This window comes from Protopterus annectens, chromosome 8.part0 (assembly GCF_019279795.1).
Source record: "Protopterus annectens isolate FY-2018-M chromosome 8.part0, PAN1.0, whole genome shotgun sequence".
Lineage (NCBI taxonomy): Eukaryota > Metazoa > Chordata > Ceratodontiformes > Protopteridae > Protopterus > Protopterus annectens.
In genome coordinates, this window is record NC_056741.1 from 723,307,954 (window position 1) to 723,330,318 (window position 22,365).

The window sequence follows — 22,365 nt, forward strand, 5'->3', positions numbered from 1 at the left end:
ACATGCCGTCGGATCCTCCGACGCCCGCTACCGCTAAAAAGCGTAAAGATAAATCTTTGAGGTCTAAACCGGATGAGTCATCCGTTGCGGACGCCGGTTCTATGGAACCTCTGGTTGAAACTGTGGATCCTGCCGAGGGTTCGGCTGAATCCCAGGGGGAACCTTTACTTTTGCAGGAGTTGGCCTCTCAGGAGTTAGGCCAGGCTGAGGGTGCTTCTCAGGTATCTGTAGTTCCATCTTTACAAATGGTTATTAGGCCTTCTACTTCAGTGGCTAAAGGCCATGCTAAGGCCAAACCTGGTCTTGCTGGCCCTGGCCATAGTTCTAGCTCTCCAGCCCCTGTTCCAAAAAAGCATATGTTGAAAATGGCAGAGGACTTGATTACTTTGATCAGGGGTTCTATGCCCCCCCCAGAGAAGAGGCCTAGGGTGGAGGCAGATTTAGAGGGAATGGAGCATTCTTCAAACTACTCTTGATTCCTCAGCTGAAGAAATTCAGGATTTCCCTCACTATTCAGATTCGGAGGCAGAGGATTCCTGTCCTTCTGCTTCTCCTCCAGAGGATTTTTCCTTTTCTGAAACTTTACATTCCATGAGGGAACATTTCAAGTGGGAAGGTCAGGATTTTTCAGATTCTCTGAAAAGGCTTAGGGAATTTTTGTTTTTGCCACAACATAGGCCCTTGGCTCTTCCCCCTGTCTTGGATGTTGTTCAGGATGTTTTTTCTGAAGCTTCCTTTAATCCTGATTCTTTGCCCCCGGCCCCTGTCAAGCCAGACAGATATTACAGAGTTCCAGAAGCACATAAGTATTTGTACAAGAGTCCTAGAGCTGATCCGGAAACTATTATTCAAGGTCCGAAGGGTGTCAGGGCTTCTGTGGCTAAGAATCCAGTTCCTTTGGATAAAGATTCTAGAGCGTTAGATAGGTGGGGGAAAAAAGTGTACACCTCCTCTACGTTAGCTATGAGGGCTTTGAATTGCCAGTTTCATATGCTGAAGTATCAGAACTTTTTGTTAGGCCAATTGAAATCTAAGGTGGATGCTTTATCTGAGGGTATAGAGTGTAAGGAGCTGCAGGGGTTGGTTCATGCATCAGATCAAGTTGGCAAACATTCTTTGCAGTGTGGTTTCGATGCTCTTCATGCTTCATCCAGGGTGGCTGCTACAGGTTCAGTTATTCGTAGACATGCCTGGCTTAAGGATCATAATTTGTCAGAGCATGTTAAGGCTCGGATTTTGGATGCTCCTCTTCAATCTGAAGTTCTTTTTGGTTCTCCTGTGGAGTCAGTTTTGAAAAAGATGGAAGATGAGGCTAAGTCTATGCAGACGGTCAAGGATTTTTTGCAGGTGCAGCCCCCTAAGTTTAGTAGGAATTGGCCTGCTAGAGGATGGTCCTACCCTTCTTCAGATTATCAGTCTAAGGGCAGGTCTAGACGTGGTAGAGGCAGGGCTCAGGGTTCTTTCAGACCTAGGACTTGGAGTTCTCCTGCACAGTCTTCTGGTGAGGGCAGGGGTCAGCCTTTTCGTAAACAGACCCAATGACCTGTATCTTCAGCTGCCAGACCCTTCTTTTCTGGTAGCTCCTCTAGGAGGAAAGTTGGGACTTTTCAAACAAAACTGGCATTTGGTCACCCAGGACAAATGGGTGTTGGAAATAATAAATCAAGGTTACAAGTTTTATTTTCACACTTTTCCTCCTTTCAAAGGCATGCCGGATGCGCCTCCTCAGCAAAGGCGGGAGGCTCAGGAGCAAATTTCTTTGCTTTTGCAGATGGGGGCAATTCAGGTGGTCCCTCCGTCAGAAGCAGGCCTAGGATTTTATTCCCGTCTATTCCTAGTGCCAAAGAAAGGAAACACTTGGAGGCCAATTCTGGATTTGTCCATTCTCAATACCTACCTAGACATTCCAAAGTTCAAGATGTTAACATTACAACAACTTCTACCTATGCTAGGCAAAGATCACTGGATGGTAACCCTGGATCTCAGAGGCCTATCTTCACATCCCTATCAGGCCCAGCTGCAGGAGATTCCTGAGATTTCGGGCTAGTACTTCTCATCAGTTCTCTGCATTGCCCTTTGGTTTATCTACTGCGCCCAGGGTGTTCACAAAAGTTCTGGCTCCTGTAATTGCTTTCTTCAGACAGAGGGGAATACAAATTTATCCTTATCTGGATGATTGCTTGATTCTTGCTCAAGACAAAGACAAGTTACTACAACATCTCCAGTATGTAATGGCAGTTTTAAGGTGCCTAGGGTATTCTGTGAACGAAATAAAGTCCAGTCTAGTGCCCTCTCAGGACATGTGCTTTCTGGGTGTGAGACTGAATGCAGCTTCTCAGATGGCATTTCTGACCCCGGACAAACAAAGAACTCTTCATCTATACTTCCAACAGTTATCAGTAATGTCCAGGCTGACTGCAAGGACAGTCCTTCAAGCCTTGGGGTTCATGGCATCTTGCATTCTAGTACTTCCCAATGCCAAACTGCATATGAGGAAGCTACAATGGTATCTCAAAAGTGTATGGACTAAACACTGCCACGGTTTGGACACTGTCATTCGGATATTACCTTGCATCCAGAAGGAATTCTTGTGGTGGGCTCAGGAATGTCACCTAAACAGGGGACTCTGTGACCCGACCAGAGGCGAGTCAGATCATAATGACGGATGCCTCGGACTTAGCTTGGGGAGCACACTTCAATGGGAAATGGATACAAGACACGTGGCCTCCCAAACTACTACATTTGCATATCAACATGGAGATGTTAGCAGTCCAATTTGCCTTGATGGCCTTCAAGGACCTACTTCAGCCGGGACAGGTGTTGATTCGAACAGACAACACAACAGTCATGTGGTACATCAACAAGCAGGGGGGAACCCATTCTTACCCTCTTTGCAGACAAGTAATGATATTGTGGGAGACTGCTCTGAGTTTGCACATCAGTCTTCAAGCAAGGTTTCTGCCAGGAGCACAGAACTCCCTAGCAGATGTATTGAGCAGACAAATTGTGGATCCCCACGAGTGGAAATTGGACCCTCAGGTATTCCAACAGTTGACCGTGGCTTGGGGAACTCCAGACATAGATCTGTTCGCTTCTCCACTGAATTTCCAACTGCCAAAATTTTGCATAAAGATGTTTCACCCAAAAGCTTGGAAAGTGGGTGCTCTATCTTTCAGTTGGAACAACCTTCACGTCTATGCTTCCCCCCCCTCTGCCTCTTCTTCCCAAGGTACTCTTGAAAGTCAGGCGGGACAAGCCTTGCATGATTCTAATAGCACCAGATTGGCCACGTCAGCATTGGTATCCTCTGCTGAGGAGTTTAATTCTGGAGCCCCATTGGCCTTTGCCACATATTCCTCACTTGTTATCCCAGTCAAACAATCATTTTCTCAAGGTCAGGGTGCAGTCCCTGCATCTAACAGCCTGGCGTATTCTGTTTTAGAGCCGGTGGGGTCTCAGCTTCCTCAACAGGTTTTAGATGTCATTTTGAAAGCCAGGAGGCCTAGTACTCGAAAAGTTTATGCTGATAAATGGAGGAGGTTTTTTCTTTGGAGCACAGCAAAAGGCTTTGATGTTTCAGTACCTAATTTGAGTTTTGCACTACAGAACCTTACTGAATTACTGGACAAGGGTTTGTCATTTTCCTCTGTGAAGGTTCATGCTGCAGCCATTTCTGCTCACTATGATTGTGACCCTCCTTTATTTTCTCACCCTTTGTTTAAACAATTTCTTAGAGGGGCAAAAAATATAAGACCCCCACGTAGAGCTCCTACTCCTTCCTGGGATCTCAATTTTGTGTTGGAGAAGCTTACTTTACCTCCTTTTGAACCTGCAGCTACGTCTGAGTTGAAGTTTTTGTCTTGGAAGACTGCTTTTTTGTTGGCCATTACTTCTGCTAGGAGGGTATCTGAATTGCAGGCACTCATGGCAGTTGAACCCTTTCTGATATTCCATAAGGATAGAGTTTCTTTGCGTACTAACCCTACTTTTATGCCTAAAGTGATTTCTAATGTGGCCTTGAACCAGTCTATTCATTTGCCTACTTTTTATGCTGATCCCCAAAATAAAGGGGAAAAAGTCTTGCATTCTTTGGACATCCACAGGCAGCTACGTTATTATTTGAGCAGAACTAAAGAGTTCAGGCAGACTCAACAGTTATTTATTTCTTTTGCTTTGGGTTCACAAGGGAAAGCTGTTTCAAAGCAAACTATTTCTAAGTGGATTGGTCACTGTATTGCTTTTTGTTCTCATCATGGGAAGAATGTTCCTGCTGGGATCAGACCTCATTCAACTAGGGCTACTGCCACATCTACTGCCTTTTTGAGGGGGGTAGCTACTAAGGATATTTTGGAGGCAGCTACTTGGAGTTCAGTACACACTTTTACTAAGCATTACCATCTCCCCTCTTTATTCCAAGTCCAGGGCTGGGTTTGCCACTGCAGTTTTACAGGGCATGTTAGCAGCTCCTAATGCTTTTTAGTTTGCCAGCCTCCCTTTTCCTTTGCTTTGGGATTCTACCCACAGGTTATGACTGCAGCAATGTGAGATGAAGAACATAGTACAGTTTTGTACCTACCATAAATGTAGATGTTCGAGGATCCACATTGCTGCAGTCCTATTTTCCCCTCCCTCCTTCCCCTCTATAGTTTGTGGTTGCTGTGTTTCCTTTTGGGATATTCATAATTTCCTTACTGGTGGTTGTTGGGTATTTACTATTTTGGCTCTGGCCTTTCATTTTTAGGCCTTCTGACATCTGGGGCAAGAAAGACTGAGGATATGGCGTCGGTCATGCGCTTAAGTACTACTACGTACTGACGTCAGCTCTGGGCGACAATGACCGACGCCAGCCTAGCTCTTTGGTATTCGGGCCGACCGAGGACAGCGGACTACCCACAGGTTATGACTGCAGCAATGTGGATCCTCGAACATCTACATTTATGGTAGGTACAAAACTGTACTTTTTGATTCACTAGAGGCATCTTGCAGGACTGTTGTTTACTGGGTCTGTACTTAGAAGGCATGCTTGGCATAAGGAGCAATCCTTGCCAGATCATGTTAAAGCGAAATTACTGGATGCTCCCTTAAACCAGGACCACCTGTTTGGCAAAAAGTCAGAAGTAGTACTTAAAAAGGTGGAGGAAAAAGCTAAATCTATGCAAACTGTTAAAGATGGTTTACAAGTACAACCTCCAAGGTTTAGTAGGCATTGGCCTTCCAAGAATTGGTCCTTTCCTGCCTCTTCCAGACCTTCACAGTCCAAACCCAGATCCAGTAGAGCTTCCTGGCTTCAGTCCCAGGGTACGCACATGACTAAGCAGTGGGGTGCCTTCACTTCCAAATCTGGGAGTAATAAAACTCCCTCTATGGTAAACTGTCTCAATGACTTCTTTTTTAAAACTTCCAAGCACTTCTCAACTGACTGCCCCTTTGGGGGGTAAGATTGCTCTTCATGCAAAGAACTAGGAACTCATTACCCAGGACAAATGGGTTTTAAATGTATTGTCCTAGGGATACAGATTTCACTTCCACATGTTACCAACACTAAGCGGGTGGCCAGATCTGCCCCCAAATCAGTGGGCAGAGGCCCAAAAGCAAGTACTTTCTCTCAGGCATGGGGGCTATTTAATTGGTACCAGAAGAGGAAAAGGGACAATGTTTCTACTCCAGCCTTTTCCTGGTACCCAGAAAAGACAACTCATGGCATCCTATCCTGGACCTATCTACTCTAAACACCTTTTTGACAATTCCAAAATTCAAGATGCTGACTCTTCACCAGTTGCTCCCTATGTTAGGCAAAAACACCTGGTTGGCAACACTAGATTTAAAGGAAGCATACCTGCACATCCCAATCTGGGAATCTTGCAGAAGTTACCTTTGCTTTAAAGCAGGCTACATGCACTATCAGTTCTCTGCACTGCCCTTTGGCTTATCTACTACGCCCAGGGTATTCACAAAGTTCCTAGCTCCAGTCATTGCATTTTGCAGGCAATGAAATATTCAAATATACCCATACCTGGATGATTGTCTAATTCAGTCAGAAAGCCAGGACATACTTTTGAATCATCTGGCCTTTGCACAAAGGGTGCTAACTTGTCTGGGGTACACCATAAACGAAAAGAAATCACACCTGTACCCCGTCAACAAATTATATTTCTGGGAGCAAGTTTGAATACAACTTCCCAGATAGCTTTCCTCATGCCAGAGAAACAAATTCATTTGACAACCTCCGTCAAACAAGTGTTCACAAAAATCCTGCTATCTGCAAGGCAAATACTGCAAGCCTTGGGGTTCATGACCTCCTGCATTCTTCTAATTCCATATGCAAGACTGCATATGAAGAAATTACAATGGTATCTAAAAAGCCTATTGTGTCAACATTCTCAGGATCTAGAAGCAATGATTCCTATCATACCTTGCCTACGCCTAGAGTTTTTTTGGTGGGCAGAAGCCTTCCACCAAATCAAGGGACTACCATTCACATTACCTCTTGCAGCCCAAACTCTAACAGACACATCAGACTGTGCATGGGGAGCTCACCTGGCTGGGAAGTGCATTCAGGGCAAATGGAACCCAAGTAAAATGCACCTGCATATCAATCAAAAAGAAATGTTAGCTGTACAGAATGACCCGACAGCCTTCAAGGACCACATTCTTCCAGGACAGTTAATGGTATAGACGGACAACACCACTGTTATGTGGTACATAAGCAGGGGGGTACACTTTCTTACCCCTTCTGCAGACTAGCCATGGCATTGTGGAACACATCCCTAAGCTACCAAGTGCATGTCCAAGCTCAGTTCCTGCAGGAAAACTAAATACACTGGCAGACGAACTAAGCAGAAACCTCATGGACACATACGAGCGGAAACTGGAACCAAGGATTTTCAGCATGTTGACAAGCAAATGGGGGAGCCCAGATGGAGACCTGTTTGCCCCCCCCCCAGAACTATCAAGTGGACACATTTTGCACAAGGACTCCTCACAAACAAGCTTGGAAAGTGGATGCTCTGTCTTTCATCTGTTAAAACCTATCAGTTTATGCCTTTCCTTCTCTGCCTCTGCTCTCCAAAGTACTACTAAAGATCAAACAAGACAAACCAAGGACGATTTTGATTGCACCATACTGGCCATGCCAACACAGGTAACCCCCTCTTGTGCAGCGTGTCACTGTCGGCCCCATGGCACCTGCCTCAGACTTCTACCCTATTGTCTCAACAGGAGAACCAGATTCTGCACCCTCAGCTTCAAACTCTTAACCTAGCAGCCTGGCTAATTACCTAATTTCTCCTTTACCATCCCTCAGTAGACCAGTGATGGATATCATTTTAGAGGCAAGGAGGCCTAGTGCTAGAAAAACTTATGCTGAAAATGGAAAAGATTCTGTGCCTGGAACCATTCTCAAGGGATGAGCACAGCAGTGCCCAATTTACCTCAGATTTTACAATACTTAACTGAGATGCTTCACAAGGGCCTGTCTCTTTCTCCTCCATCAAAATTCACACTTCAGCAATTTCAGCTCATTATAACACAGAACCTCCCCTCTTCTCTCATCCATTGCTCAAGCAGTTTCTCAGGGGCCAAAAACTTACGACCACCTAGGAGAGCTCCAACTCCAGCCTGGGACCTTTATTCTGTATTGGAGAAACTCACTCTTCCTCCTTTCGAGCCAGCTGCTACTGCAGGCATAAAATTCCTTTCTTGGAAAACAGCTTTCCTTTTAGCAATCACTTCAGCAAGAAGGGTATCTGAATTACAGTCCCTTATGGCAGTGGAGCCTTTCATCATCTTTCATGCGGACAGGGTGTCCCCCAGGATCAATCCCTCCTTCATGCCCAAGGTGGTATCCAGTGTGGCCCTTAATCAGTCCATTCATTTGCCAACCTTCTTTCCTAGTCCATAGAACAAAGGGGAATGGATACTGCACTCCTTAGATGTGCATAAACAACTTAGATTCTACTGGACGGGACTAAATCTCAAAGGAAATCTGAACTGCTGGTGGCATTTGCTGCAGGGGCAGAGGGGAAGGCTATTTCAAAGCAAACCTTTTCCAAATGGATAGGCCATTGCATTAATTTCTGCTAAAAGCACCATGGAAAACCAATCCCACAGGGGATCAGACCCCACTCGACCAGGGCTGCATTTACCTCTACAGCCTTTCTCTGAGGCGTCCCTACCAGGGACATCCTAGTAGCTGCTACATGGAGTTGTGTACATACTTTCACCAAGCATTACTATCTGCCAATTTTCTCTGAATCCAGAGCTGGCTTTGCCACTGCAGTCTTGCAGGGCCTTATAGCTAGTCCTAATGCTATCTAAATTCCTCCTCCCATCCTTAGCTTTGGGAATCTACCTAAATGTGATGACTGCAACAGTGAAACACGAAGAATATAGTACAGTTGTGTACACTTACCATAAATGTAGTTGTTAGAGTGTATTCACTGTTGCAGTCCTGGTTACCCTCCCTCCAGCCCCCTTACTTCTTTTGGCTGTATCTCTACTTGCCTTTACTATGCTCAAAAGCTTTTTGGTGTATTTGCTTTTTTGTTGGATGTGTAACCTTGTATATTTATAGATTTAATTGCTTCCCATTAGGGGGGCACCTGACATCTGGGGAAGATAAACTGATGTAATGGCGTCTGTTGCATGTTTTATACTCCTGACGACCTGATGTCACGGAAGAAGTGTCAGCAACTGACGCAAGACCCAAGACTTAATCAGGCCGACTGAGGGCTACTGCAAGCAGTTATCCCAAATGTGATGACTGCAATAGTGAATGCACTCTAACATCTACATTTATGGTAAGTGTACACAACTGTAATTTCCTCAGAGGTACTTGCAATCTTAGACCTCCCAGAAGAGCTCTTACTCCTGCTTGGGATGTTAATTTTGTCCTGGAGAAACTTGCTCTGCCTCCTTTTAAAACCGGCTGCCTCTGCAGATTTAAAGTTTCTCTCCTGGAAGACTGCTTTTCTCTTGGCTATTACTTCAGCCAGAAGGGTTTCTGAGCTGCAAACCTTAATGGCATTGGAACCTTTCATTATTTTTCATTCAGATTGGTTTTCTCTGAGAATTAATATGCCCAAGGTGGTTTCTAGTTTGACTCATAACCAGTCTATTCACTTGCCCACCTTCTTCAGTAATCCCCAGAGTAAAGGGGAAAGGATTCTGCACTCTGTTGATGTTCATAGACAGTTGAGATTTTATTTAGACAGGACTAAATCCTTTCGGAAATCTTGTCAGTTGCTGCTTAGTTTTGCTCCTGAGTCTCTAGGTAAAGCTATTTCTAAGCAAACCATTTCCAAATGGATTGCTCATTGTATTCATTTTTGTTACCTACAGCATTGAAAGGTTCCTCTTCAGACTATTAGGACCCATTCTCCTAGAGCAACCTCTTCCTCTGCAGCTTTTTTGAGAGGTATGCCTACTAAGGACATTTTGGAAGCAGCTACTTTGTCTTCCATCCATACTTTCACAAAGCATTACAAATCTACCTTTGTTTTCTAAATCCAGAGCTGGTTTTGCTTTTGCTGTTTTGCAGGGCCTCCTTACCAACCCTTAATCTGTGGTTATTCGTCCTACCTTTGTTTTTTCCTGGGCTTTGGAAATCAACCCAGTTATTAGGACTGCAACAGTGAAACACTAGGAACATTGTACAGTTATGTACACTTAACATAAATTTAGATGTTAGAGTGTATTCACTGTTGCAGTCCTGGTTTCCCACCCTTCAGTCCCCCTTTTTTCCTGAGGCACAGACTAGATCTAAAATTTTTTGGATGGTATGTTTCCTGGATGTTTCCTTCCTGGTCTAGCCTTCTTTTGGGGGCTGTTGACAGTTAAGGCAAGAAAAACTGAGGAAATGGCGTCTGCTGCCTCCCTTTATACCTGACGTCAGGTTTACAGTCGACAGCAGCCGACATCATATAGCGAGGACTCTGATATTTGGGCCGGCTGAGGGCTACTGGGAGCCGGATAACCCAATTGTTAGGACTGCAACAGTGCATACACTCAAACATCTACATTTATGGTAAGTGTACACAAGTGTACTTTTGAAACCACCAGTATGAAAAATGCTGAAGATCATTTTTCCAGCCATATATTGTGGAGAGCTTTACCTTTCCAAGTTGATTGATTATTCTTTCTGACACGTTACCACAGTTTGGATAAGAAAATCCATAACCCCCCCAGGTTCACAGCACTGGTAATTAAACAGTGCTTTATAAGTTCTGATATGTATATACATACATATATGCCGCATCCCTAGAAAGTGGTCACCTAGCATATAACTGGACTTTTTAACCACCCATCACACTGGTGTAATTTAGGCCACAATGAGGAAGAGTCATTTTTAACTAGAACCTGGCACAGTAGGTTATTTAATAATTGCTGCAGTTTTGCAGGCTACCATCTAGTTGAAGTTTTGCTAAGTAAAGATATGCTAGTCTTTGCTGATAAACTTTAGAAAGCTCTGAAAAAGCTGGATGATTTCTCCCAACGATTGTCTTGGAAATGAGTAGTCACCATTGTGTGATGATCTCACCAAATAATAATATGAAATCTCGTGTACATTTAAATTGCAATGGGTTATTTGACACACTGTTACAAACTTAGGGAAGCATCTAGTGGTTATACTGAATTTACTGCAGCTGTTTTAAAGCAGTTTATTTTTTCTCTCCTTAACATCATTTCATATTTAGTGCCTGACAGTCATCATAGCTGCCTCGAATGATTCCCCCTTCTAATTAAAAGCTGTTATTGGGAGACCAATCATCAAGGCATCAGTCATGGTTTTCTGATGATGGCCTGAGTTCCCACCCCATGTAGTTGCTTGTGTATTCTTACTTGCATATGAGGGCTTAGTGTATCTTCCACTCCATGAGGAGGTTTTATGCCCCTGTTCGCACAGTCCTCTCCCCTGAAGGCTACTGCTCATCTCAGTTTAGCAGCGTCAAGCACTTGCTATCAGCCTGCATTCTACAGCATGCAGAATGCATGCAATCAGCCTGAATTATTCATGCTGTACTGCCAAAGCAAGAGACAGTGTAGTAGACTGGACAACTAATTTTCTCCCATGGTGAGTGAGCCATTGTCAGCAGTTTTCTCTTTTCCTAATCTGTTCCTCAAATGCCTGGTCTGCTGTGTGTTAGCATGTTAGGGAGCTGATCATTTGCATGCCATTCTGTGCTGAAAGTTTTGTCTTTTGCCTGTTTCTGGAACCTTGTAAAATAGAGTACAGATGGTGGATGTATTCATTTCATGTTTGAATTTCATTTCAGCTGTTGGAGACATTCTTACCGTGTAAAATGTATGAGAGGGACTTTACAGATAACTTTGCCAAGCACCTTCAAGTCTTTTGTGGAAAAGCATGCATACATACATAATTGTACTTTTTTTCTGTTACTGTTTAAGCTTTTAATCATGTACTTTCTGTTTGTATATGTAGGCCAGTAGGTGGGAATGGAAACGGCTGAAAGCAAAGGCCCCGAAAAATGGACCTCTTCCATGCCCGCGGCTAGGACATAGCTTTTCTTTGGTTGGCAACAAGTGCTATCTTTTTGGGGGTCTAGCAAATGACAGCGAAGATCCAAAAAACAACATTCCAAGGTAATTAAAATCAGTCTTGTGCGTTAGACGAAGTTGTTCTTGTACTTTTTTGGGGGGGGGATACTGGAGTTGGCTGCTGTATTGAAGGTTGCTGCTAAGTCGTGTTCTGTTGGTTAAGTATTTAACTGTCATAAATGTAGCATCCTTGTGTATTAACTTTAAGCTTCTGGATTAAAATTCTTGCTTGATCCGCCTCTGAACTGTCTTAACAGTTTTTCAGTTTGACCAGTTTGATTGCTCTTTGGCTTACTTAAAAAAATAACGTGATTTTGATCAGTAGTGTCACTTTTGTTTTTACTGTTGCACTTGCTTTCCCGCCAAAAAAAGCAAAGGATTGATGTGAAGTAGTTAACTTCATTTGATCAGCAACCTGTGGGTATCAGATCCGATTCGGATCCGAGCCGGCAGCTTTCCTAGCCAAAGATCCAAGCTCCTCCCCCTACCCATAATGCCCTGCCACCTCCCTCTAACCCTCGGATCTTGTTTGCCGCGGCTTCTTTAAGTATCTTAGAACGAGCTCCTAGCGTGGGTGTTGTGAGTTTAAGGCTTTTTTTATATACTTTTTCTGTCAGAAAATTTCTTTAACTTTGTGTGTGTGGTTCCCTTCTCTCCCTTAGTATTTTTGTGTAGTTTAAAGCTTCTTAGTTTAGTTAGTTTATTCCCCTCTCCTCTGTCTGTGTGCGAAGGTGTGTGTGTGTGTGGGCCTGTTCTTTCTCTTTTCTATAAAATGTCTGAAGGCCCAAAAGCTGTGTTTTCTAAATGCTCTGAGTGTGGCCATAAGCTGTCCCCAGCGGGTGGCCACACTCTGCGCATTATTTGCCTGGGTGTTGACCACCTTTCTTCATGCTGCACTATTTGTGCAGCCTTCAACCCCAGGGCTTTGAGGGATAGGAGGACGAAGATAATCCTTGCCGGCCTTTTGCCCCCTGATTCCACTTTGTCCTCCTCCTCTGTGGCGCCAGCCGCGGCTGCTCCACCTACCGCCTCCGATTCCCTGGCCGGGACTCAACCTCCCTCTTTGGTCTAGGAGGAAAGGGACGGCAAAAAGAAAGACAGGAAGGACAAGGAGCGGGAGAAAGATAGGCACCGTAGCCACAAGAGGCGGTCCGAGTCAGCTCTGCCATACAAGCAGCTTGCCTCTCCCTTTAAGGTCTCCGGGCCTTCCCCCTCCCAGCTTCGTTCTCCAGGTTTCTCCCCGGAGGAGGAGACCCGTTCACCTTTGAGGTCGTCTAGGCCTTCCCGGCCGGCCTCGGCGGCCTCGTCCAGGTCAACGAGGAGTCTATCCACAGACATGGACCGGATGATGCGTCGATTTCTTCAGGCTCAGCTGCAGATGGGAGTGCTCTTGCCTGCCCGGGGAGGTTAACCCGTTTTCACCCCATTGCTCCTTCTCCGTCCCGCTATCGGGGTTCGGAGCTGTCGGATCAGACTAGCATTGGAGCCGGGGTGGGGTCGGCGCCGGCAGTGTTTCCTACTTTGGCGCCGATTGTACCCTTGAGTCTGTCTGATCCGAGCTCTCGAGGCCGTGAGTTGAGCGTCAGATCCGGAGGGGTCAGTGGACCTTCGGCTCCATTGAGGTCGGAGCGTTCTACTCCTTCGGATCCGATCGGGTCATCTCTGGCTCCGATCCGCATGCTGGATCCGAGGGGACTGCTTTCGGATCCTAGGGGTTGCCAGATGTTCATCGTGTTACTCTGCTGCAGTCATCACACTAGGGTTTTCCTGTCGTCAGGTGGTCCCGCAGTCGGCCGGATTTCCAAAGTCTTGGTCCGACGTCGGTTGCTGTCGCCTCATCCCTGGCGTCAGTGCGCCAGGGGTACATATATTGCAACCGGCGCCATTTTCTTCAGTCTTTCTTGCCGTGTGGTGCCCGAAGCAGAAGCAGTTCGCACGTGCCGGTCGGCCGACTGCTGAGATTTTCGAATTAGAGTTTCAGACCGAAGTCTTCTATATAGCTAAGGACCCCGTTGGGGAAACTTTTCTTGCCTCAGACTGATGTCAGAAAAAGTTAACAATTGTATTTCTTGTGGGAAGCAAATACCTCAAGGATTTTCATTCTTATTGTATACCGTGCCTGGGCCCTGATCACGTCGTCACTTGTCATTTTTGTGCTAGATTTAATAAACGCACTATTAAAAGATGTTTTGATTTCGCACAACACTTTTTTGGCAGAAAATTTAATTATAACATGCCGTCAAAGCTATAGACTACCGGCGTGCACAAAAAATGCAGGGATAAGGATAGTCAGCCCAGGCCTAAGCCTGATTCCGAGGCCTCGGTTGATCCAGTCTCCGGTTCTCCGGTTATCTGTGAGGCCCCGACGCAGCCTCCGACTATCGCAGTTGAGGAACCCGAGACAGCTATGGATATTTTGACGGAATGTACTAGGCCCACGCAGCCTTTTACTTCAGGCCCTACCGACGACTTACCTTCCAAGAATGCCGGTTCTTCTGAAACACCTTCGCTTTCTGAAGGCGTTTTCAGACCGACGACTCTGTCAGAACGTTTTCTAAATCGAAGACTCCTTCCAAATCGAAAAAAGCTTCACTTCAGTCTCCTGTTCTAGGCCCTATGCCTAAGAAACAGATGCTTAAGATGGCTGAAGATCTGATTACTCTTATCAGGGGTTCCCAGCCCCCTGTTGACAAAAGGCCTAGACAAGAGGAAGAATCTGCTTCCTCTGAACAACTGTCTATTTCTTCGGATTCCTCTGAAGACCAAGACTATTCCTTCTCTCCTTATGAAGATTCTGATGCTGAGGACTCTATTCCCTCAGCTTCCCCTCCAGAGGATTACTCTTTTGGGGAAACTTTACACACTATGAGGGAGCATTTTCACTGGGAAGGCCAGGATTACTCTGATTCCAAGAAAAGGCTCAGAGTTTTTTACTCCCTCAACACAGACCTCTAGCCATCCCTCCTGTTCTGGACATTGTGGATGATGTTTATTTAGAATCCAGTTTCAACCCTGACTCTCTGCCTCCTGCCCCGGCCAAGCCTGACAGATATTAGAGTACCTGATTCCCATAAATTCCTTTACAAAAGCCCAATAGCTGACCCAGAGACTATCTCCCAGGGTCCCAAGTGGGCTAAGGCTTCCATGGCTAAAAATCCAGTACCTTCTGAGAGGGATTCAAGAGCACTAGACAGATGGGAGAAAAAGGTTTACACCTCAGCTACTTTAGCTATGAGAGCTCTAAACTGTCAATTTCATATGCTTAAGTATCAGCAATTTCTGATCTCTCAGTTAAAACAAAAGATGTTATGTGATCCTATCTCGCCTACATTCTGTACTGATGGGTTCGGAGCCGATCCTCGGCTCCGACTCGGCACGCTATACTATAGAGCGAAGTCTCTAATTGGCTGAGTTATTCTATATCCCAGGATGCACCACCAATTCCCCAGATCTCGTTTGCCGCTTACAAAGCAAAGACGTGGTCTCGAGCTTGACTGAGCTAAGTGCTTTCTTTATTAGAATTTTCTGTCAGGAATTTTCTTAAACTTAACCAAAAAGCTGTTTTAACGGCTATCGTTGTGTGTGAGTGAGTTTTCTGAACTTTTTTATGGTAAAAATTGTTTTTCAGGGAAAGGTTTCCGTTTAAGTTAGAGGGGCCTTCCCCTCGTGCGTGAGTGAGCCTTTTTGTGTAGCGTTTTGTGAGGTGATCAAGTTCCCGTTTTTAGTTAGAGGGATGTCCTACAAGGATGCATCTGCAGTCATAACATATGGGTTGTCCTGCCTCAGGCAGCCCTTCGGTCGGCCGGATTCCAAAGTCTGGGTCTGGCCTTGGCTGATGTCGCATCTTCCCCGACGTCAGAGCTGCTGGGGTATAAAGGCATCAGCCGACGCCATTTTCCTCAGTCTTTCTTGCCGCGCGGTGCCCGAAGCAGAAGCTGTTCGCAAGTGTCGGTCAGATCCAGAGATTCAGCTACCGAAGACTTCTAAAAAGCTAAGTACCCCGTCGGGGACTCTTTCTTGCCTCAGCCGATGTCAGACAAAGTAAATAATTGTTTAACTTGTGGGAAACAAATACCTCATAAGGATTTCCATTCTTACTGCCTTCCTTGCTTAGGCCCAGACCACGACGTATCAGCTTGTTTAGCCTGTGCCTCCTTCAACCGACGGACTCTTAGACGTCGGTCAGAGTTTGCAGAAGAGTTTTTTGGATCCGCTTTTGCATATAAAATGCCGTTGGAGACTCAGACTACACATTTAGCCAAAAAACGCAAGGAAAAGGACCGAGACTCGTGGCCCGCGGTTTCGGCTGAAACCACGGTTAGGCCTACCGCGAGTGTCTCTGTTTCGGCTGAAACCGAGGCCTCTCTTCTACCTTCTGCCGAAATCACACCTCCGACAACCGAGGCCAGCGAGACCCCGGCCGAGTCGGCTACAGAAATCCCTACCGAAGAAGCAAGCGCACAAGAATTGTCCGACACCATTCCTTTGGACATTTCCACTCCTGCACGTGGGGCAGCTAGGCCCCCTGCTTCTATGTCTATTAAGGCTTTCTCCAGGGCTAAAGCAGCTAAAATAACAAAAGCTTTACCTGCAAAATCAACTTCTCAGAGACCTTCCTCAAGTTCCCAGATTCTCAGTCTTGCTGAGGACCTTATATCTTTGATTAGGGGTTCCCAACCTAACCCAGACAGGGCCTCCCAACCTCCTCCTGACAGAAGGCCCAGGACTGAACCCCCTGAACCTCTCTCCTCTGACTACTCCTCAGATGGATCTGATTTGTCAGACCATCAGGAAGGGCCATACTCGCCTTATGAGGATTCTGATGCAGAAGACTCTATCCCTTCTGCTTCCCCTCCAGAGGAATTTTCCTTTGGGGAAACTTTACACTCTGAGGGAACACTTTCAATGGCAGGGTCAGGATTTTTCTGATTCTAGAAAAAGACTAAGGACTTTCTTACACTTGCCACAGCATAGGCCTTTAGCCATACCACCTGTGCTAACTGTAGTTGATGATGCATATAATGATGTCAGCTCTGCCCCCGATTCACTTCCCCCGGCCCCTGCCAAACCTGACAGATACTACAGGGTTCCGGATTCCCACTTCCACTTGTATAAAGCCCATGCTGCAGACCCAGAAACTATTTCTCAGGGCCCGAAAAGTGTTGCAGCTGCCACTGCCAAAAACCCACTACCCTCTGAAAGGGAGTCAAGAGCATTAGAGAGATGGGGAAAAAAGGTTTACACATCTGCTACTCTTTCTGCGAGGGCTTTAAACTGTCAATTCCATATGATACAGTACCAGGAATATTTGTTAGATCAGCTGAATAAAAAGCTTTCTTCTGAACCTTTAGACCATAAGGCCCTTTAGGATTTGGTACACAATTCTCAGCAGGTCAGTAATCATTTCTTAAAATGTGGCTATGATGCACTGGAAGCTTCATTTAGATCAGCTATGACTGGGGCAGTAATTCGTAGACATGCCTGGCTAAAAGAGCAATCCTTGCCGGACCATGTCAAGGCTAAACTCCTAGATGCTCCAATGGAGAAACAAAGTTTATTTGGCTCCCCTGCACAGGAGATTCTAAAGAAAGTGGAAGAAAAAGCAAAATCTGTGCAAACAGTTAAGGATTTTCTGCAGGTCCAACCTCCGAGGTTCAGCAGAAACTGGCCTTCAAAGAATTGGTCATTTCCAGACACCTCCAAAGCACAGAGGGGCAGGAATAGACGCCCAAGAGGCAGAAGTCAATCAAAGGGTGCCTACAGGGGTCGCCAGTGGCAACCTGCCAACCAGAGGAGTACTGCCACAGCTGCAACTACAACCACTTCCACAGGACAAACACAATGACTTGTCTCTGATTCCGCGTACAAGGGAACAACTGGAAGCACCCTTGGGCGGAAAATTGGCTTTATTCTCAAAAAACTGGCATTGCATTACAAAAGACAAATGGACATTGCAAACAATAGACAAAGGATACAGGTTTAATTTCCACACTTTACCAAGAAGGAGCGGAATGCCAAACCTTCCACCAAACCAGAAGCCAGAGGCTTTAAGACAAATCAACAATTTACTTCAGATGAAAGCAATAGAAAGGGTACCATCTATGGAACAAGGCCAAGGGTTTTACTCCAGACTATTCCTTGTACCAAGAAAAGAAACCCAATGGAGGCCTATTCTCGACTTGTCCGCACTAAACACATATCTCATTGTGCCAAAATTCAAAATGCTGTCCCTACAGCAACTTCTTCCCATGTTGGGCAAGGAGTCTTGGCTGGTGACTCTAGATCTCAAGGAGGCATACCTGCACGTCCCTATACGACCAGATTGCAGAAGACACCTCAGATTTCTTGCAGGATCAGAGCATTATCAATTCTCAGCATTGCCCTTTGGCTTATCTACTGCGCCCAGAGTATTCACGAAATGCCTGGCATCAGTAATTGCACATTGCAGGCTTCAGGGAATTCAAATCTACCCATACCTGGACGACTGCCTAATACAAGCGGAGAACAGGACAAGACTTATAAAGGATTTGGCCTATGTCATACACCTGTTACAGGCCTTAGGATACACAGTCAACATCCAGAAGTCAAGACTAGTGACATCCCAAAGGATAACCTTTTTGGGTGCGGATCTGGACACAATAACTCAGATGGCTTTTCTCACAGAAGAAAAACAAAAGCAACTCCCAGTCTACTTCATGGCTTTGACGAGACAAACTCAGCTCACTGCAAGGAAAGTCCTGCAGGCCCTGGGTTACATGGCATCTTGCATAATCTTGATCCCACATGCCAGGCTGCATATGAGGAAATTACAATGGTACCTAAGGAATGTATGGTCTCAACACAGGCACAGTCTAGAAACCATGATTCCAATCATTCCATGCCTGAAAAAGGAATTCCTGTGGTGGGCTCAGGCCTGCCAGTCCAACAGAGGGTTGCCTTTCAACAAACCATAACCAAGGCAGACCATCACCACGGACGCCTCAGACCTAGGTTGGGGAGCGCACATGGAAGACAAGTGCATCCAAGGCCTATGGACTCAAGACCAGCTGAATTTGCACATAAACCTAAAGGAGATGCTGGCAGTGAAGCATGCAATCGAGGCATTCAAATCATTCCTCCAGCAAGGTCATCTGCTGATAAGGACAGACAATACCACAGTCATGTGGTACATAAACAAACAGGGAGGCACGCATTCCTACCCTCTATGCCGGATGGCAATGGATCTGTGGAACCTAGCCCTGAATCTCAACATCCAACTGCAGGCCAAATTCGTACCAGGAAAAGAGAATTCACTAGCAGACAGCTTAAGCAGAACTACCACGGATGCTCACGAATGGATGCTGCATTAAGACATCTTCAAAATCATAACAAACAAATGGGGAATGCCAGAGATAGACCTGTTCGCCTCCCCACTCAACAACCAACTAAGGAAATTCTGCTCAAGAGTATACCACCCACAAGCCTGGAAGGTGGACTCCCTCTCTTTCAACTGGAATGCCCTAACAGAGTGTATGCTTTTTCACCGATGTCCTTCATGGATGCATCTGCAGTCATAACAAATGGGTTGTCCTGTCGTCAGGCAGCCCTTCGGTCGGCCGGATTCCAAAGTCCGGGTCCGGCTTCGGCTGATGTCGCACTTCACCTGACGTCATCTCTACTGGTCTTCGGGTATAAAGGCATCAGCCGACGCCATTTTCCTCAGTCTTTCTTGCCGCGTGGCGCCCGAAGCAGAAGCTGTTCGCAAGTGCCGGTCGGTCAGATCCAGAGATTACTACTACCGAATACTGCCCGAAGACTTCTAAAAGCTAAGTACCCGTTGGGGACTCTTTCTTGCCTCAGCCGATGTCAGAAAAAGTCAATAACTGTTTAACTTGTGGGAAACAAATACCTCATAAAGATTTCCACTCTTACTGTTTGCCTTGCTTAGGCCCAGACCACGACGTAGCAGCCTGTTCGGCCTGTGCTTCCTTCAACCGACGAACGCTTAGGCCGGTCGGAGTTTGCTGAACAGTTTTTCGGCTCAGATTTTGCGTACATTATGCCGTCGGATCCTCCGACTACCCAAATTGTTAAAAAAATGCAAAGAAAAGGACCGACACTCGCGGTCCGCGGTTTCGGCCGAAACCACGGTTAAGCAAGCCGCGAGTGTCTCGGTTTCGGCCGAAACCGAGAAAACTGGTCAATCTTCAGCCGAATCCATGACTACTACTGAGGCTCCTGCTACCTTACCTGAATCAGCCTCAGAAATTTTGCCTACAACTGTGGCTCCTACTGATCTATCAGACACCATCCCTTTGGATATCTCTACCCCAGCACGTGGTGCTGCTAGGCCTCCTGCAGCCCATGTCTATTAAGGCCTTTGCCAGGGCTAAAGCAGCCAAATCAGCTAAATCAGGGCCTGTTAACCCACCCTCACTCAGGCCCACTTCTAGTTCACAAATGCTTACTCTGGCAGAAGATTTAATATCCTTAATTAGGGGATCCCAATCTCACCCAGACAGGGCCTCTCAGCCCCCAGAAAAGAGACCTAGAGCAGAGCCCCCCAAGCCTGTGTCCTCTGATGATTCTGCGGATGACTCAGACATTACAGACCAGCCAGAGGCTCCTTTTTCCAGTTATGAAGATTCAGATGCTGAAGAATCCATCCCAGCTGCCTCTCCACCAGAGGAATTATCCTTTGGGGAAACCTTACATGCCATGAGAGAACAATTCCAATGGCAGGGCCAAGATTTCTCAGATTCAAGAAAAAGGCTTAGGACTTTTCTGCACTTACCACAACATAGGCCCTTAGCTATACCTCCTGTCCTATCTGTTGTGGACGATGCATTTAATGATGTCTGCACTGCACCTGATTCTTTACCTCCAGCCCCTGCCAAACCAGATAGATTTTACACCGTTCCCATTGATGTACAGAGTACTACTGAAGATCAGAGAGGAACAGCCAAAGGTGATACTGATAGCTCCAGACTGGCCAAGGCAGCACTGGTATCCGCTACTGAGAAGCATGTCTCGGACGAACTCATGGCCTCTACTTCTAACGCAGAACAACTTCAAGACACTGCATCCAAACTTGAAAACACTGCAGCTGACTGCCTGGAAAATTGCCTAAAACAAAACCAAACTGTCTTATCTCGGAGGGTCAAGGACATAATCCTGGAGGCTCGTAGACACTCCACAAGAAAGACATACTCAGCTACATGGAAGAGATTCCTCATTTGGAGCGCTTCAAAGGGTACAAATGTCACACTGGCAAACCTAGCACACATCCAAGAATACTTAGCAGAACTGTTCCACAATGGCCTGTCCTATTCCTCCATTAAGATTCATGCTTCAGCAATTTCAGCAGAATACAACATGGATCCTCCTATCTTCTCTCACCCTCTCCTCAGACAATTTTTAAGAGGGATCAAAAATGTAAAACCTCCAAGAAACCCCCCTCTTCCTGCATGGGATCTCAATTTTGTGCTGGAAAAATTAACACTACCCTCTTTTGAACCAGCAGCATCAGCAGACTTACAGTTCTTATCTTGGAAAACTGCTTTCCTTCTAGCAATCACTTCAGCAAGAAGAGTATCCGAGTTACAGGCACTGATGGCAGTGCAGCCTTTCCTTATTTTTCACCAGGATAGAGCGTCTCTGAGAACCAATCCTACTTTCATGCCAAAGGTGGTATCCAGGGTATCCTTGAACCAAGCTATTCATTTGCCTACGTTCTTCCCTAACCCACAGAACAGGGGGGAAAACTACTGCACACCTTGGATGTACACAGACAACTACGCTACTATCTGGACAGAACTAAAACCAGCAGAAAAACTGACCAACTTCTGGTAGCATATGCAACTGGAGTGCAAGGAAAAGCAATTTCCAAACAGACAATCTCTAAATGGATAGGAAATTGCATTTGTTTCTGCTACTCTCTTCATGGAAAGACAGCTCCTGAAAATATCAGGCCTCACTCCACAAGAGCCACAGCCACCACTACAGCTTTCCTACGAGGGGTGGCTACCAAGGACATTTTAGAAGCTGCTACTTGGAGCTCCGTGCATACATTTGCCAAGCATTACAATCTACCTTTATACTCCAGATCCCGAGCAGGTTTTGCAACTGCAGTTTTACAGGGGATCATAACTACACCATCCTTATCTTAGTACCCCCTCCCCCAGTTTGGCTATGGTATTCTACCAATGTGTTATGACTGCAGATGCATCCTTGAAGGACATAGTACAGTTTTGTACCTACCATAAATGTAGATGTCCGATAGGTATGCATCTGCAGTCAGGATTACCCACCCGCCTTCCCCTCTGTGGTATTCCTAGGGTGCTTACCCCTCTTTCAGCTAGCTGGGGGAATCTATTATGGTGTATTTGTTTGTATATATATATATATATATATATATATATATATATATATATATATATATATATTTTGTTTTACTCTGTTTGGAATTTTCAGCTTTTATCCAAATTTAGCCTTCGTAGAGGGCACCTGGCAAGAAACACTGAGGAAAATGGCGTCGGCTGATGCCTTTATACCCCAGCAGCTCTGACGTGGGGAAGATGCGACATCAGCCGAGGCCAGACCCAGACTTTGGAATCCGGCCGACTGAAGGGCTGCCTGAGGCAGGACAACCCATATGTTATGACTGCAGATGCATACCTATCGGACATCTACATTTATATTGGGTACAAAACTGTACTTTTTGTACCTACCATAAATGTAGATGTTAGAGTGTTAACCCTGCTGCAGTCCAGGTTACCCTCTCTCCATCCCCTCTGATCTACTGGCTAAATCTCCTTAATACCTTACTGA

At 45.8% G+C, this 22,365-nt stretch overlaps 1 protein-coding gene across 4 annotated transcripts in view; it reads left to right on the plus strand.

The window, feature by feature from the left end:
• The window catches only part of HCFC1 (host cell factor C1), a 3,865,385-nt gene that overhangs the window by 799,693 nt on the left and 3,043,327 nt on the right, over nt 1-22,365 (plus strand). For all 4 annotated transcript variants that reach the window (XM_044080175.1, XM_044080172.1, XM_044080173.1 and 1 more), the window contains exon 3: nt 11,441-11,601. In XM_044080175.1, coding sequence (XP_043936110.1) covers nt 11,441-11,601 — 161 coding nt within the window. The remainder of the gene's footprint in view (nt 1-11,440; nt 11,602-22,365) is intronic.